The 14271-nt window shown below is 35.4% G+C and overlaps 3 protein-coding genes and 1 non-coding gene across 4 annotated transcripts in view; 2 read left to right on the forward strand and 2 right to left on the reverse strand.

Moving 5' to 3' along the window:
- Positions 1-567: 567 nt before the first annotated feature.
- LOC111776525 (U6 spliceosomal RNA) lies at positions 568-667 on the reverse strand. Its single transcript, XR_002812261.1, has one exon. It is a non-coding gene; the product is annotated as a U6 spliceosomal RNA (small nuclear RNA).
- A 3832-nt stretch (positions 668-4499) lies between these two features.
- Positions 4500-7156, reverse strand: LOC111811176 (guanine nucleotide-binding protein subunit gamma 2). The gene is made up of 4 exons (XM_023697924.2): positions 6814-7156; positions 5105-5157; positions 4940-4984; positions 4500-4859 (listed from the first exon to the last, which is right to left on the reverse strand). Exons 1-4 carry the CDS (start codon positions 6934-6936, stop codon positions 4775-4777), a joined length of 306 nt encoding a protein of 101 aa, XP_023553692.1. The 5' UTR covers positions 6937-7156; the 3' UTR covers positions 4500-4774.
- A 1110-nt stretch (positions 7157-8266) lies between these two features.
- Positions 8267-12059, forward strand: APG1 (S-adenosyl-L-methionine-dependent methyltransferases superfamily protein). Its single transcript, XM_023698513.2, has 3 exons — positions 8267-9151; positions 10022-10328; positions 11699-12059. The coding sequence occupies exons 1-3, from the start codon at positions 8607-8609 to the stop codon at positions 11852-11854; spliced, it is 1008 nt and encodes a 335-aa protein (XP_023554281.2). The 5' UTR covers positions 8267-8606; the 3' UTR covers positions 11855-12059.
- Positions 12060-13526: 1467 nt separating this feature from the next.
- The window catches only part of LOC111811335 (uncharacterized), a 2665-nt gene continuing 1920 nt past the window's right edge, over positions 13527-14271 (forward strand). The window contains exons 1-2 of the mRNA XM_023698123.2: positions 13527-13752; positions 13846-13937. Of these exons, the coding sequence (XP_023553891.1) occupies positions 13859-13937 (79 nt within the window). The 5' untranslated portion in view covers positions 13527-13752; positions 13846-13858. The remainder of the gene's footprint in view (positions 13753-13845; positions 13938-14271) is intronic.

Genomic DNA, 14271 nt, shown 5'->3' on the forward strand with positions numbered 1-14271 from the left:
TTAATTACTGTTATATAAAATATATTTTATAATTAAGTTTATATGTCAAATTTATTTTTTCAGAAAAATAAAAAATAAAAACTAAAACATTAATCTTTAGAAAAATATATTCATTACTATTTTTGTTTGTATTTAAACAAAGTAGAAAAGCTTTAATTTTTAATTTTATGTTCATTTTGATCCAATCTAATATATGTTTTAAACTCGTAGAGCTCTTGAAAGCGTGCGTAATAACTTACCGATGGAGCACTCTTTTGCACAAAAAATAAACGATGTTAAGCAAACTTTTAAAGCTATGAGATGTAAAAATGCATTGGTCGGACAACGCTCAGCCCAAAAAGAAAACATTGTACAAACAGTAGTGGTTAAAGTGGAAACAAAAATCAGGTAGAATAATTACATATATTTTCTTTAATAATTTATGAAAATGATAATATTTGAAATGAATAATTATTTCAAATTATAACCCGTACCATTTGTAATAGCTCAATTCTACTGTCAATAGAAAATGGTCATTTTTCCTCAAAATTTTTAAAACTATTCAACTGATGTAAGATCTTACCATTTAAAATTTTGACAATTTTTTCGATTTGTGCATGTCATCTTTATGCAATGAACATGTTAATCGTCTCTGTGTCGTTTTAATTTAATCAAATGTCTCGGAGACTAATAAATTGAAAATTCTTGAAAATTAAGGACTAAATTTATAATTTAAGTTAAATAGAGGGGTAGTATAGTGTAAATAAATATAATTTATAATTTTGAAGATAAAAACAAAAAGTTTAAAGATAAAGCAAAGTATATATATATATATGAGATCCCTTTTTGAAAAAGTTGTTATAATAATTATTAATTTATATGTTTTGTTGTTTTTCATTTTAACCCCCACATGCATTTCAGATCTGCAAACCCCACTTTATTTAACCCTCTCTTTTTTTTTTCTTTATTTTAATTCCAAATATTATCTGTCTTACATTTAGCTTTATAATTTAAACAAATTCAAAAAACAAGGGGCCCACAAGTGTTGCTGGATATGCCACGTCAGCTTGAAACCACTCCCATCCATCCCATGTTCTCTTAACTGACCCCTCCCCCCCTCGTCTGCTGCACACACATTCCTTCATAATCTCCTCTGCCCCATTGCCCACTCACTCATTTTCCACATTCTTTTTCTTTTTTCTTTTTTTTCTTTTTCTTATATATATATATATATATATATATATAATTAATTAATATATTTCCCCTCCCCATATGCTTACCAAATTATTTAATTCATGAAATTAGGGGATTGGGTGAATTAGATTTTTTGGAATTCTAAATCAATCATGAAAGGGTTGTGTATATTATAATTATTTTATTAATTTATTTGTTAATTAAAAAAAATATGATTCTGATTCCTTTTTATAGGGCTTAGTAAGTAAGGAGTAGGTTTGGCTATTTTCCCCATCCTACCCCTATGTTTATGTATATATTTTGTAAATGATTAACAAAAAACAAATCCTATTTAGCCTCTAATTATTCCTTAAAAATGGTAATTATTATTCCTTGGAAAATAAAGAAAAAAAAATATAAAAAAAAGGTAGGAATTTAGATTGAAATAGGAGGGGGTGTAGTGTAGGGTGATGTCAGGGAAGGGAAGGAAGTATTTAAGGAATAAAATCTGAAAATAAAATAAAATAAAGTCAAAATATCAGTAATTTTGAAACCCCCCACATGAAATCTTATCTTTTATTATTTATTTATTTATTTATAAAATTAAAATTAAAAAAGAAAAAAGAAAAATAGAAAAAGATTTCATGTGCCTCCAAGCTGCTGCTTGCCTTGCATCATCATGCCTGTGTTTTGCTGCTGTCCATTACGCCTTTCTCCATCACTTCTCCCTTCTTTCAATGCATTTTTTTTTTTTTTTTTTACTTTACTTTTATTTTTTAAAAGTAGCTATTTTTTCTTTTATTAATATATTATTTTTGTTCATCCGTCTCAATTCAAACGTTATAATGGTTGGTGGGTTGCTCGATTTAGAAGTTGTGGACATTGGTTTTAGGGTTTGTAAACATCGACACTATGACGATGATATCTACAACATATCAATAACGTCTTCCTAGTGCAAATAACCCTGTCAACTAAACCCTATAGAGATTAAACACATATCTCGAGCTAAAGTGGCAACAAACAAGTTCATTGTAACAGTTCAAGTCTAACGCTAGCATATATTGTCCGTTTTAACTTTTTACATATCGCCCTCAGCTTCACGATTTTAAAACACGTCTACTGGGGAGAAGATATAACTCTACTTTGACCAGTGTCTTGCACCGTTAACCCATAAGGAAAATTCTAAAAGGACAATATTTGCTAGCGGTGAGCTTGGATTGTTACACTCATTTTGCATGATTTTAGGCATCATATATGCAAAGACGTAAAACCTATGAGACAAGCAAACACCTGTAGAGAGTGTATGACATACTAGATTTACGAGTTTATGTGAGATCTATAAAAGGCTTGAGTGTCCTATGAAAAATCTAAACCCTTGAAGAACTTGAGCCATTCATTTGTTGTGGGTCTTGATGTGTCATATTTGTGTGTGACTATATACATAAATTTATCACTACAAGTATAACTTAACGATAATTAACATAAAGTAAAAATTTAGAAATTTAATGGCAAATCATAAACACCATGCATAGAATAAGGATTAAAAAGCATGGACACCACACATGTGGTTAAGTCGTTATCTTTCTTTTACTATCATATTCTTAACAAGTAAGCAACACTATATTACTTTCTATGAATAACTCTCCTTTAATGTGTTAAGTTTTATTGATCCAATCATAGAGTTCTTCAATTCATGTAAATAATAAATGTTTTAAGTAAATAATTTATAATTTTTTTAAAAAAATGGGGGGCAAATATGGGAATAAAGAAAGTGTAGTTGGGAGTTGGGAATTGGTAAATAGAAATAGAGAAGGGTGCAATCTCCAAAAACATTGATGAACTGAAGCTGACTCCCAACTTAAATTATTGAATTGCATATACACAGAGAGAGATGCTTAACGGTCACTTTTTCTGCCCTCCTCAGGTACCATTTTTTGATACCCTTTTCTTTTTCATTATTCTTTTATATATATATATATATATATATATATATTCGATCCAAGTACGACACTGTCGCAGTATTTTAAATAACTATATTTTCTTTAACACTCTAATAGATTTTTACTCCTAAAGTTTTATGGATAAAAGAATTGGAAAGTTTGGAAAGACTAATGGAAAAGGGGTGGAGACATGATGGAGAAGGGAAATGTTGGTGTTGAAACTTGAAATGGAGGGGGGAAGACGAGATTTTGTAGTTCCAAAAATGGTGAAGAGATTTGACTGAGTGTCTCTGAATCCCATCTCTGTAAAAATGGAATTTAGGGACTCACCTCCTCCTCGACTGAAGAGAACCAAAGCCACAAGCCATGGCCTCGTGTCCACAATTCCATCCATTTAACTACTCTATTAATATATATATATATTCCTCCTCTATTCGAAATATACCTTTCTGGGTGTATTACGATCAGCTTAAATGGTATCTTATGAATCTCTATCGATCTTATTTTTGTGGTGCATCTTGTAAGCACATTTGAATATGTATAGGCAATCACTCGGATGTTCTCCTAACCCAACTCGAAAACAGATTGGAAGGAATCGCAACATGGAAAATGTACACATTTGGTTGCAAGGTTCATTTTGAGTTGTGGGTTATAGGAGGATTTATCTAATCAAAGGGTGAGATACAAGGGTCCTAGTACTAATCAGGTGTGAAGAACCACAGGGTGAATGCAATGAGCAGAAATCTCACTCACTCACTGACCTAAATGACAAACAAACACTCGAACATGAGAGAAATGGATCATCTAAGGAATGAACTAACACACTAATATTTATTAATTAAAAGAAAAGAGAATAGCCAAATGAAGTTTTTCTGTTAAATTAAAAGTTTAGTTTTTCAGTTTTTCAATTTTGTATTTTGTATCTCATGGATATAAATGTAAAAATAAGAATCATTAAAATCTAAATAAAGGGACTGACTTAAGAATATCTTACAACCTTGGGGAATAAACTTAAAAATAATATAAAAAAAAACATACCAACGTAATGGTTAGAAAGAATATAAAAATTGATATAACAAAATACATTAAATACTCTAATTCATACCTACACGTAATAAAAAAAAGATAATGATTTTAATTAAATTGTCAGGTTTGGCGTGTAATTTATCCCACTTATTTTAATACCCTAAAAGGTAAAAGAAGGTTTCATTCGGCTGGTAGCCGATAGGGCAGCCCAATTATACAATTACCTACATTTCAATAATTCTCCTCTCCCCTTCCATTCTCTTATTTTCTTTAAATATTTAATTCATTCATACCTCTGTAACTGTATCCATACTAAAAAAGAAAAGAAGACACATCTAGTTATGGGACAAATCATAGTTGTTATCAAAACGAAGGCCCAGATGAAGCAAGCCGACCCCACTTATAATGGGACTGGGCTGGGATTGTCCTTAGCCCATTGGGCGGATTAGCAAGAAGAGAACTTTACAGATATCAGCGAGCTGCAGGGGTTGGTCTTTCCAACAAGCCAATCTACAAGTTCTGTCCCAAGCAGAGTGGAAAACTAATACCCTAATAGTACTGCTGATCAATTATCACCAAACTAAACTATCCTTTGTTATGGTGTTCATATATCTCAGACATCTTCCAAGTTTAAAGAGAACACTAGTGTGAGTTGTCTAGAGAATCCTGCAGCTACACTCTGGTTTGCTTGGGGATCCTTCAAACCAACGATCCCATAGGGGATTTACAACACCATTCAGGCTGTACACAAATTAAGCTGATAAAAAAGTGGATCCAGAATCCAGATGGGATGAGGAGGGAGAGTGTTGTGTAGAACTTACACTGGCAAAAGTGGGTCTGATTTGGTTTCGACACCGGGAAGCAAGCTGAGAGCATGAAGAAAGATGATTTTTAAACTTGGATTCAACTTCTTTTGGAACGCCGAGATGAAAATTTACCTTCTCAACTCATAAGGGAAAAAGAATAAGAAGGATTACTCGACTTACTCCTTGCATATAGATGAGATGTTTCCCATTTTCTCAACTTCATCCAACTCTTCCTGGACGGGGTTACAGAAAGAAGAAAGCATTTATAATTCAGTGATCATCTCAATACTGAAAGGGCAAATATCAAAGCAAAGGAGAGGAATCATGGCTTGTTCCCAGCATCTTGTTTAGTTAATCAAATTGATGATACAAAGGTCTAATATATGGCATGGCACGAAGGGACACATAAAAACTGTGAAAAGACTGTTAATTCTGGAGCTTCTCCAAATATAATAAGTGGCAACCTTAGCTCCAAGAACTTTAGGTATGCAAAAAGTATACAGCTACCTCAAATAGGCAGTTTCGTTCACAATCTGTGAGATCTCACATCGGTTGAAGAGGGGAACGAAGTATACGTTATAAGGGTGTGGAAATCTCTTTCCAGTGGACGCGTTTTAAAACTTCGAGGGGAAGCCCAAAGAGGACAATATGTGCTAGCGGTGGGATTGAGCTGTTCCAAAGGGGTGCTAGCGAGGATGCTGGGCCCCAAGGGGGGTGGATTGTGAGATCCCACATCGGTGGGAGAGGTGAAAAAAGTATTCCTTATAAGGGTGTGGAAACCTCTCCCTTTTGGATGTGTTTTAAAACCTTGAGGGAAAGCCCGAAAGGGAAAACCCAAAGAGTACAATATTTGTTAGTGGTGGGCTTGAGTTGTTATACAATCAATGACTATACAAGCACGTAAAGAAGATTTCAAAACCTTGAGGAAAAACCCAAAAGGAAAAAATCCAAAGAGAACAATATCTCTTAGCGGTGAGCTTGAGCTGTTATGCAATCAGAAGCACATAAAGAAGATTTCTAACGGTCTCTGTCCATCCCGGTAAATATATGGAAATCAAAGTCAAGAGTACCCTTCTGATGAAGCAATTAGCACATCTTAGATCCACAGATAACAGATTGTACATGGTAATACTAGAGGGAAAACGTGAAATGACGAGAAACAAGAGTAACTTCGTATAAGAAACTCCCATGTTTTGTAACTTAACTCGAAAACAAACTCAACCATCACTATAACAAGAAAGTTAGCTGCTCACAACAATGTGACATGGATAGCTATACTTATTTGATTCCCATGGTCCCGATGATATTGATGATTCCACTGTCTCCTTTGATTTCTCCCATGAAGTTTTCTTATAGTAGACAACAAAAGATCCTAGTTCAGTTGAAGCACTCTAATTGGAGAGCTGAACTCTGCTTACATATTCTCTCGTGAAACATCGTCCAATACAATTTTCAACAGTTTGATCTCAAGCAAGACTACTCCAAATTCATCACATATCACATTGAAGTGCTAACTTAGATTCAAATGTTCCAGTCAAGAATCAAGGTCGTGCGATACTTTGTAGTTGGAACACAGTTTATAATCCGAAGGGAAATCACAATATAGCTTACCAGTGAACAATTTATCGCACGACCTTGTTCAACATTTCGAAACTTCTAAACAGAATATCCATAGCTTCAGTTTGTGAGCATCTAAGGGATAGCAAACAAGCCTAGTTTCTCTTCTGTCCCGCCTTACTCTTTTTACTATTATTGTATCATTTCCTATAAAACGAGCCTTCATTCGAAGATCAACAACAGGAAAATGATTGAACTATCGAAGAAATTAGAGAAATGCTCAAAACAAACAGGAAACAAGTGAAATTCAGAGGAAAGAGGTGAACAAAAACCTGCAAGTATTTGAGTTCTTGTTCAAGACGCTTGAGCTCCGCGAGAATGCGATGCTTTCCTCCGACGGTTCCGACTCCAACTGTAGCCTCGGGAACGAGCTGTTCATCCATAGACGACGCCATTACCGTAAACCAAAACGGAGCTTCGCAATCCACAGTCTACACTCACTGTTTCTCTAGTTCCATAGAGGAAGCAAAACTGAATTGAAGAGATCATAAACCTACAAAAATCTCATTCCACAAGAAACAAAGGGAGATCCAAAAGATTGATGAGCTAATGAGCAAATAAATCGAGATTTTGCTGTTCTTCTGTTTCTGGTTTCCGTTTTAAGTTTATTACATTTCCCACGCATCAAACAATTTTTGTATTATTTTATTTATTCATCTTTTTTTTTTTTTATCCGAAAAGTATTATACATTCGAAATAAAATTCTGGCAAAAATTGTAGACGGAGAGCTAAAAGGGAAATGAGCATAGGTATAGAAGCAATTTAATAATGATAATAAAAATAAATTCCTTTTGTAAATAATTTATTTAAAAATATTAAAAAAAATTATTTAAATATATAAAGTTAGTTATTGAATATATTTTATATAGTTGTAATTAGTTATATTTTTCTCTTATATCTATAAATTGGTTAGCAGTTGAAGATTGTTGAGAGTGGGTCCCACATTAGCTTAGGGAATGATCATCAGTTTATAAGTAAAAAAATATCCACCTTTCTTCATTCGTATGAAGCATTCTAGGGAAGCCCAAAGCAAAGCCACGAGAGCTTCCACTCAAAGTGGACGATATCATACCATTGTGAAAATATGTGATTCCTAACATGGTATCAGAGTCATGCCCTAAACTTAGCCATGACAATAGAATCCTCAAATATCGCACAAAGCGTGTACTTTGTTCGAGAGTCATGCCCTAAACTTAGCCATGCCCTAAACCTAGCAATGACAATAGAATCCTCAAATACCGAACAAAGGGTGTACTTTGTTCGAGAGCCATGCCCTAAACTTAGCCTTGACAATAGAATCCTCAAATATCGAACAAAGGGTGTACTTTGTTCGAGAGTCATGCTCTCAACTTAGCCATGACAATAGAATCCTCAAATATCAAACAAAGGGTGTACTTTGTTCGAGAGTCATGCCCTAAACCTAGCAATGACAATAGAATGCTCAAATACCGAACAAAGGGTGTACTTTGTTCGAGAAGAGGAGTGAATTCTACATTGGCTAATTTAAGAAATGATCATAACTTTGTTCGAGGGCTCAGGGCTCCCGAGTATTCGAAGACCGTGACACCTAAATTTGTATGGTATGATAAAAATTCATAAATGGTTTTTAAAATTTAAATTATATATTTTTTTGGAAATGGACAAATTTGCAGTTTAGCACTTATATCTTTGAAGACTAAAGAACCGAGTCGTTTTGTAAATAGAAAACTGTGTAAAAAGAGGGAATCTGCGCCACACAATTGATCGGCTCACGAGTGGCATTCGTGTTAACTCTTTCCATTCCACACATTCCATCCTCTCTCAACTGTCCGCCTCACTCTGCCCGCTGTTCATGCCGTAGCCGTAACCTCCACGTTCCCATTGGCCGCACCATTGACATTATCGACCCTCTCAGCTCAACCTTCTGCCTGCGCCAACACTACCAAATCACTTCCACTCACTTTCAGATCACTACGGATAAACTAGTCGATTTTGATCGTTGGGTTTCTTCATAATTTCTGAACTTATCCACTCTTTTCGTCAATTTCACTATCTCTGCCTTGTGGTTTGTTTTTCCCTTTAAATCATGGCTTCCGCAATGCTCAATGGAGCTGAATGCCTCAAGATCACCAGGGAATTGGGGTTTTCCGCTTCCAATCTCCACGGCAGGAATTTCCCCAAATTAGGTTTAGTTTCCAGTTTTCGGTGTTCCAAGGCCGTGTCCATGGCGCCTAAGTGCAGTGTTTCCGCTTCGCGGCCGGCTTCTCAGCCTAGGTTTATTCAACACAAGAAAGAGGCATTCTGGTTTTATAGGTTCCTCTCGATTGTGTACGACCACGTCATAAACCCTGGGCATTGGACTGAGGACATGAGGGATGAAGCTCTTGAGCCGGCGGATCTCAGCGACAGAAATATGATTGTGGTGGATGTTGGTGGTGGCACTGGATTCACCACTTTAGGGATAGTGAAGCATGTGGATGCCAAAAATGTAACCATTCTGGATCAGTCGCCTCATCAGCTTGCCAAGGCTAAGCAGAAAGAGGCCTTGAAAGACTGCAAAATTATTGAAGGGGATGCTGAGGATCTTCCATTTCCTACTGATTATGCTGATAGATATGTGTCTGCTGGAAGGTGTGCTGCTCAAACTCTTCTCTAGCTTTTTTTGTGCATGTTCTTTGGTAATGTATATTTATTTATGTTGATTTACTAGTTTGAACTGAAGTATGGGGGGATCCATTTAAGTGAGAAATTTGTGAATCACTCTCTGAAACAAGATCAAATTTGGAATATATTTATCTATAATCTTGTATGGCACATTGCCATATTAAGAGATTAGAAATCACGCCTCTCCATAATGATTTGATATTGTACACTTTGAGCATAATTTCTCGTGGCTTTACTTTTGGTTTCCCCAAAAGGCCTCATGGAGATGTATTCCTTACTTATAAACCCATGATCAACCCCTTAATTAGTCGATGTGGGACACCCCTCCCGACAATCCTCCCCTCGAACAAAGTTTACCATAGAGCCTCTTCTGAGGCCTATGGAGCCCCTTGATCAGCCTCCCCTTAATCGAGGCTTGACTCCTTTTCTCTGGAGCCCTCGAACAGAGTACACCCTTTGTTCGATATTTGTTCACCCTTTGTTCGACACTTAAGAATTCTATTGACACGGCTAAGTTAAGGACATGACTTTGATACCATGTTAGAAATCACGACTCTCCACAATGGTATGATATTGTCCACTTTGAGCATAAGCTCTCATGGCTTTACATTTGGTTTCCCCGAAAGGCCTCATACCAATGGAGATGTGTTTCTTACTTATAAATCCATGATCAACCCCTTAATTAGTCGACGTGGGACAACCCTCCCAACACAAGATTTAATTAGTGGGTCATTCTCACTCATAATTTAGCCAGAGGAATCTGCAATTGTGAGAGAACAAGAGAGGGAGATATGTTTATTGGTATCTCTGATCTTGTTTTGTGATTTCTCTGCTCAGTATTGAATATTGGCCAGACCCACAGCGTGGCATCAAGGAAGCATATAGGGTCCTTAAGCTTGGAGGAAAAGCATGCTTGATTGGTCCAGTGTACCCAACCTTTTGGTTATCTCGTTTCTTTGCAGATGTGTGGATGCTTTTCCCAAAGGAAGAGGAGTATATCCAGTGGTTCAAAAATGCTGGATTTACTGACGTCCAATTGAAAAGGATTGGTCCAAAATGGTATCGAGGAGTTCGTCGCCACGGTCTAATAATGGGATGTTCTGTGACTGGTGTGAAACCATCCTCTGGCGATTCTCCTTTGCAGGTAATTTTTTTTTCACCATTTTTGACCTATGTTGTGTTAGGAATTACGACTCTCCACGATGGTATGATATTGTCCACTTTAAACATAAACTCTCATGGTTTTGCTTTTGATTTTCTCAAAAGGCCTCATACTAATGGAGATGTTTTTCTTATAAATCCATGATCAACCTCTTAATTAGCCGATGTGGGACTCCTCTTCCAACAATCCTCAACAATCCTCCCCTCGAACAAAGTACACCATAGAGCCTCCCCTTAATTGAGGCTCGACTTCTTCTCTAGAACCCTCAAACAAAGTATACCATTTGTTCGATACTTGAGTCACTTTTGACTACACTTTCAAGGGTCTCAACTTCTTTGTTCAACATCTGAGGATTCCATTGATATGGCTAAGTTAAGGGCATGGCTCTGATACCATGTTAGGAATCACGAACCTCCACAATAGTATGATATTGTCCACCTTAAGCCTAAACTCTCATGACTTTGCTTTTGGTTTTCCCAAAAAACCTCATACCAATGGAGATGTATTTCTTACTAATAAACTGTAACGACCCATATGGTTGGATTTAGGGGTGGTCCCGCCCAAAGAGGACAATATCTGCTAGCGGTGGATCTGGGTCGTTACAAATGGTATCATGGTATAGAGCCAGACACTGGACGATGTGCCAGCCTTCTCGCTGTTCCCCGAAGGGGGGTAGACACGAGGCAGTGTGCCAGTAAGGACGCTGGGCCCAAAGGGGGGTGGATTTGGGGGCAGTTCCACATCGATTGGAGGAAGGAAAGAGTGCCAGCGAAGACGCTAGGCCCCGAAGGAGGGTGGATTGTGATGTCCCATATTGGTTGGGAGGAGAACAAACCACCATTTATAAGGGTGTGGAAACCTTCCCCTAGCAGACGTGTTTTAAAGCCTTGAGGGGAAGCCTGACAGGGAAAGCCCAAAGAGGACAATATCTGCTAGCGGTGGATCTGGGTCGTTACATAAACCCACTATCAATCTCTTAATTAACCGATGTGAGACTTCTCTTCCGACCATCCTCAATAATTAGAACATAGTTGATGCCGCTTTCTTGGGGTTCTTTTGTATCTTTGCTAAGATGCATCTGCAAAAACAACCAGAACAATGATGAATTATCATATGGGTTCGGTTCTTGGAAATCAAGACTTCGAATATGAACACTCAGTCCGACCCACTAACAATTCCGAATGGCTGAACACGTGCAAAAACCAAGTACATGATTATCGTGCAGAATCAGTTCTTTGAAAATCATGACATGGAACATGTACACTCAGTGTAGGTAGCCACAAACAATTATGAACACGATGATCATCTGCAGTGTGAAATTTGTAACTATCTCATGATGTATTTCTTTGCAGCTTGGGCCGAAGGAAGAGGACGTGTCAAAACCCGTAAATCCATTCGTGTTCCTGGGTCGCTTCCTTCTGGGAGCCATGGCAGCTACATACTATGTGCTGGTTCCCATATACATGTGGATCAAAGATCAGATTGTTCCAAAAGGTCAACCAATCTGAGCTGGGAAGAAGGATTCAAAGCTGATATCCATTCTACTCTTGCAGGTGCAATTTTAGTGTTCTTGTTGTAGCACTCTTTGTTTCTTGCTGCTTGTTTTTTCTACATTGATAACGAATTGAATACCCATCAGAAATGTGTATGATTCGGATTCAAACTTTTCTTGGAATCAGAGAACTTCCATAGGACCAATCCCTTCAAATTAAAGCCCTTTATGTCATGTTAGGGTCAGAGTGACTTAAAATATTGATGGACAAACTTATAAAAATTTGAATTAATAATTAAGTTATGTTTAGTATAAGGACTAGATTTTTGTTAATTTTTACGTGTATTTGTGAGAGGTATCGATTAATTCTTAATATTGACGTCGCTTTTGGAGCTGCAATCTTGTTTAGGAGTGTCAAGACATATACGGCCTCCTAAGAACAATATGATATAAATTCAAGCTATCCCTCTCGAGCCGTGTCGAGCAAGGTAAGAAGGACGTCATTTATGGTTTCGGTTGAAATATGGACTTATAGTCTCTATATATTCATGCCCACCCTTTCACCTTCCTATATTTGGGTTTTTTTTTTTTTTTTTTTTTTTTTTTTTTTTTTTTTTTGTGTTAAAAAGTCAATGGTCAGCTTCTTGAATTCACCTCTGAATATATTGTCATGAGTAAGCCTGGACCACTCATTATACTTTCAAATTATTCAACTAAATAAAACTTTTTAATTTTTTAATCTATTTTACTTTATTATTCTAATATTAATAGGTTTCTTTAACTTTCATTTTAAAAAAAATATTAACATGAAATTTAGAGACCATCTTTAATAATTTTAAAAAGGATTATTTTTGTCAATATTAATGGTAAATATCAGAAATACCCTTCTTCTTTTTAGCCCTCCCTTGCCAGCATGGCCATCGAAGAGGTCATGATTCAGTGCAATTAGTTCTCTGTCACTTTCATTATTACTATCTTTTTCTAATTATTTTCCTTTTTTTTTTCTTTGAAATTAAAAAAAAAAAAAACAAATAATTAAATTAATTAAATTATTATTATTTACGAAAAAATAGAAAATTATGATTAATTTTTCCATTTTTATGAATCATATATGAGCTTTATTTATTTTTAAAAATTTGGTTGAAAATAAAGCTCATTAATAATCTTATAGATGAAATTTCATGACTAGTTGCCAAAAGTCAACATATAATTTAATTTTAATATTTATTTTTTATTTTTATAATTATTGACTATTAATTTTCAACGACTAAACATTAATTAGTGGTGGAAATGATATCTATATTAACAAACTAATCTCGATTCAAATTACATACTAATTTTTAAAAAATATAAAATACACGATTAAACCCGTTGGTACCATTCCAATATATATATATATATATACACCGAACAATTTATCTATATTTTATAAATCATTTATTTATTTTTTCGTTAGATTTTTAAATAATTCATTAATTTTTTTATTCCTCAATTCTCTAACATTTCACCTATCTCTCCATTGTTTAAATAAATAAATAAAAAAAATTAAAATTAAATATTTTTAATATTTTCAAATATAAATATAAAAAAATTTCAGCCGTTGATTCGAGATAAGTTTAATAAAATCCGATCGGAATTTATTTAAATAAAATTTCATCAACTTTCCCAGAGCGTTTAATTAAATTAATAGGTCCGATTTGGTTGACCCCAAGAAACTGGGTGTGAAACCCGCCATTATCTCAATCGCACGCGCTTGATTTTGTTTCTCATCTAGAAATTTTCTTGTTCAAAGAGGAGAAAATGTTTCTGGGAAGATGACGATTTTCTTTGAGCGCGTTTGACTATTTCAATTTTTCCATTGAACAATCAACATTATTGTTCTCTTTTTTTCAGCTCACCTACTGATTGCAACATGTATATAAGAATATAAACGTTTGAATCGCATTTCACCACAAACTCCTTCGTTTTCTCCTTTCTCGTGTTCATTCTGTCAATTTTTGATTACAGCGACCGAGCTTTTATGGCTGCTGAAGCTCTTACAGAAGATCAGATCGCTGATTTTCGTGAAGCCTTCTGTTTAATCGACAAGGATGCTGATGGTGAGTTCATCTTTCTCCCCCTTTTCTTTTTGCCCACAACTGTTTGATATTTTGCCTGAATGAAAAATGATGCTGAAATTTATAGTCTGTTCTTGTTCTTGTTCTTATTTTTTAAATTAAATCAAGTGTCGATGGAAGAAGTATATGTTAATGATCATGGAGCTGCTCAATTTAGAAAAATTGATAGTTTGTTCATTAGATTCACTAACTTAACGAGCTCAATTGAATATTAACAAGCTAAACAGAATCTGGGAATTCAGAGCTTCATATCAGATTACTTGAAAGAAAAAAAACTTAGTTCTAATCATTCTTTTGTTAGGAGTGACGACTCTCC

This window comes from Cucurbita pepo, chromosome 15, assembly GCF_057944985.1.
Source record: "Cucurbita pepo subsp. pepo isolate OVF chromosome 15, ASM5794498v1, whole genome shotgun sequence".
Taxonomy (NCBI): domain Eukaryota; kingdom Viridiplantae; phylum Streptophyta; class Magnoliopsida; order Cucurbitales; family Cucurbitaceae; genus Cucurbita; species Cucurbita pepo.

Excerpts from the sequence above, each read along its gene's own strand:
- LOC111811176 (XM_023697924.2), bottom strand. The coding sequence starts at position 6,936 with ATGGCGTCGTCTATGGATGAACAGCTCGTTCCCGAGGCTACAGTTGGA. Across the intron at positions 5,158-6,813 it reads AAGAACTCAAATACTTGCAG|GAAGAGTTGGATGAAGTTGA; the intron begins GTTTTTGTTCAC and ends AACCCCGTCCAG. Across the intron at positions 4,860-4,939 it reads TCAGACCCACTTTTGCCAGT|CCTGAATGGTGTTGTAAATC; the intron begins GTAAGTTCTACA and ends ATTTGTGTACAG.
- APG1 (XM_023698513.2), top strand. The coding sequence starts at position 8,607 with ATGGCTTCCGCAATGCTCAATGGAGCTGAATGCCTCAAGATCACCAGG. Across the intron at positions 9,152-10,021 it reads AGATATGTGTCTGCTGGAAG|TATTGAATATTGGCCAGACC; the intron begins GTGTGCTGCTCA and ends TTCTCTGCTCAG. Across the intron at positions 10,329-11,698 it reads CTGGCGATTCTCCTTTGCAG|CTTGGGCCGAAGGAAGAGGA; the intron begins GTAATTTTTTTT and ends ATTTCTTTGCAG.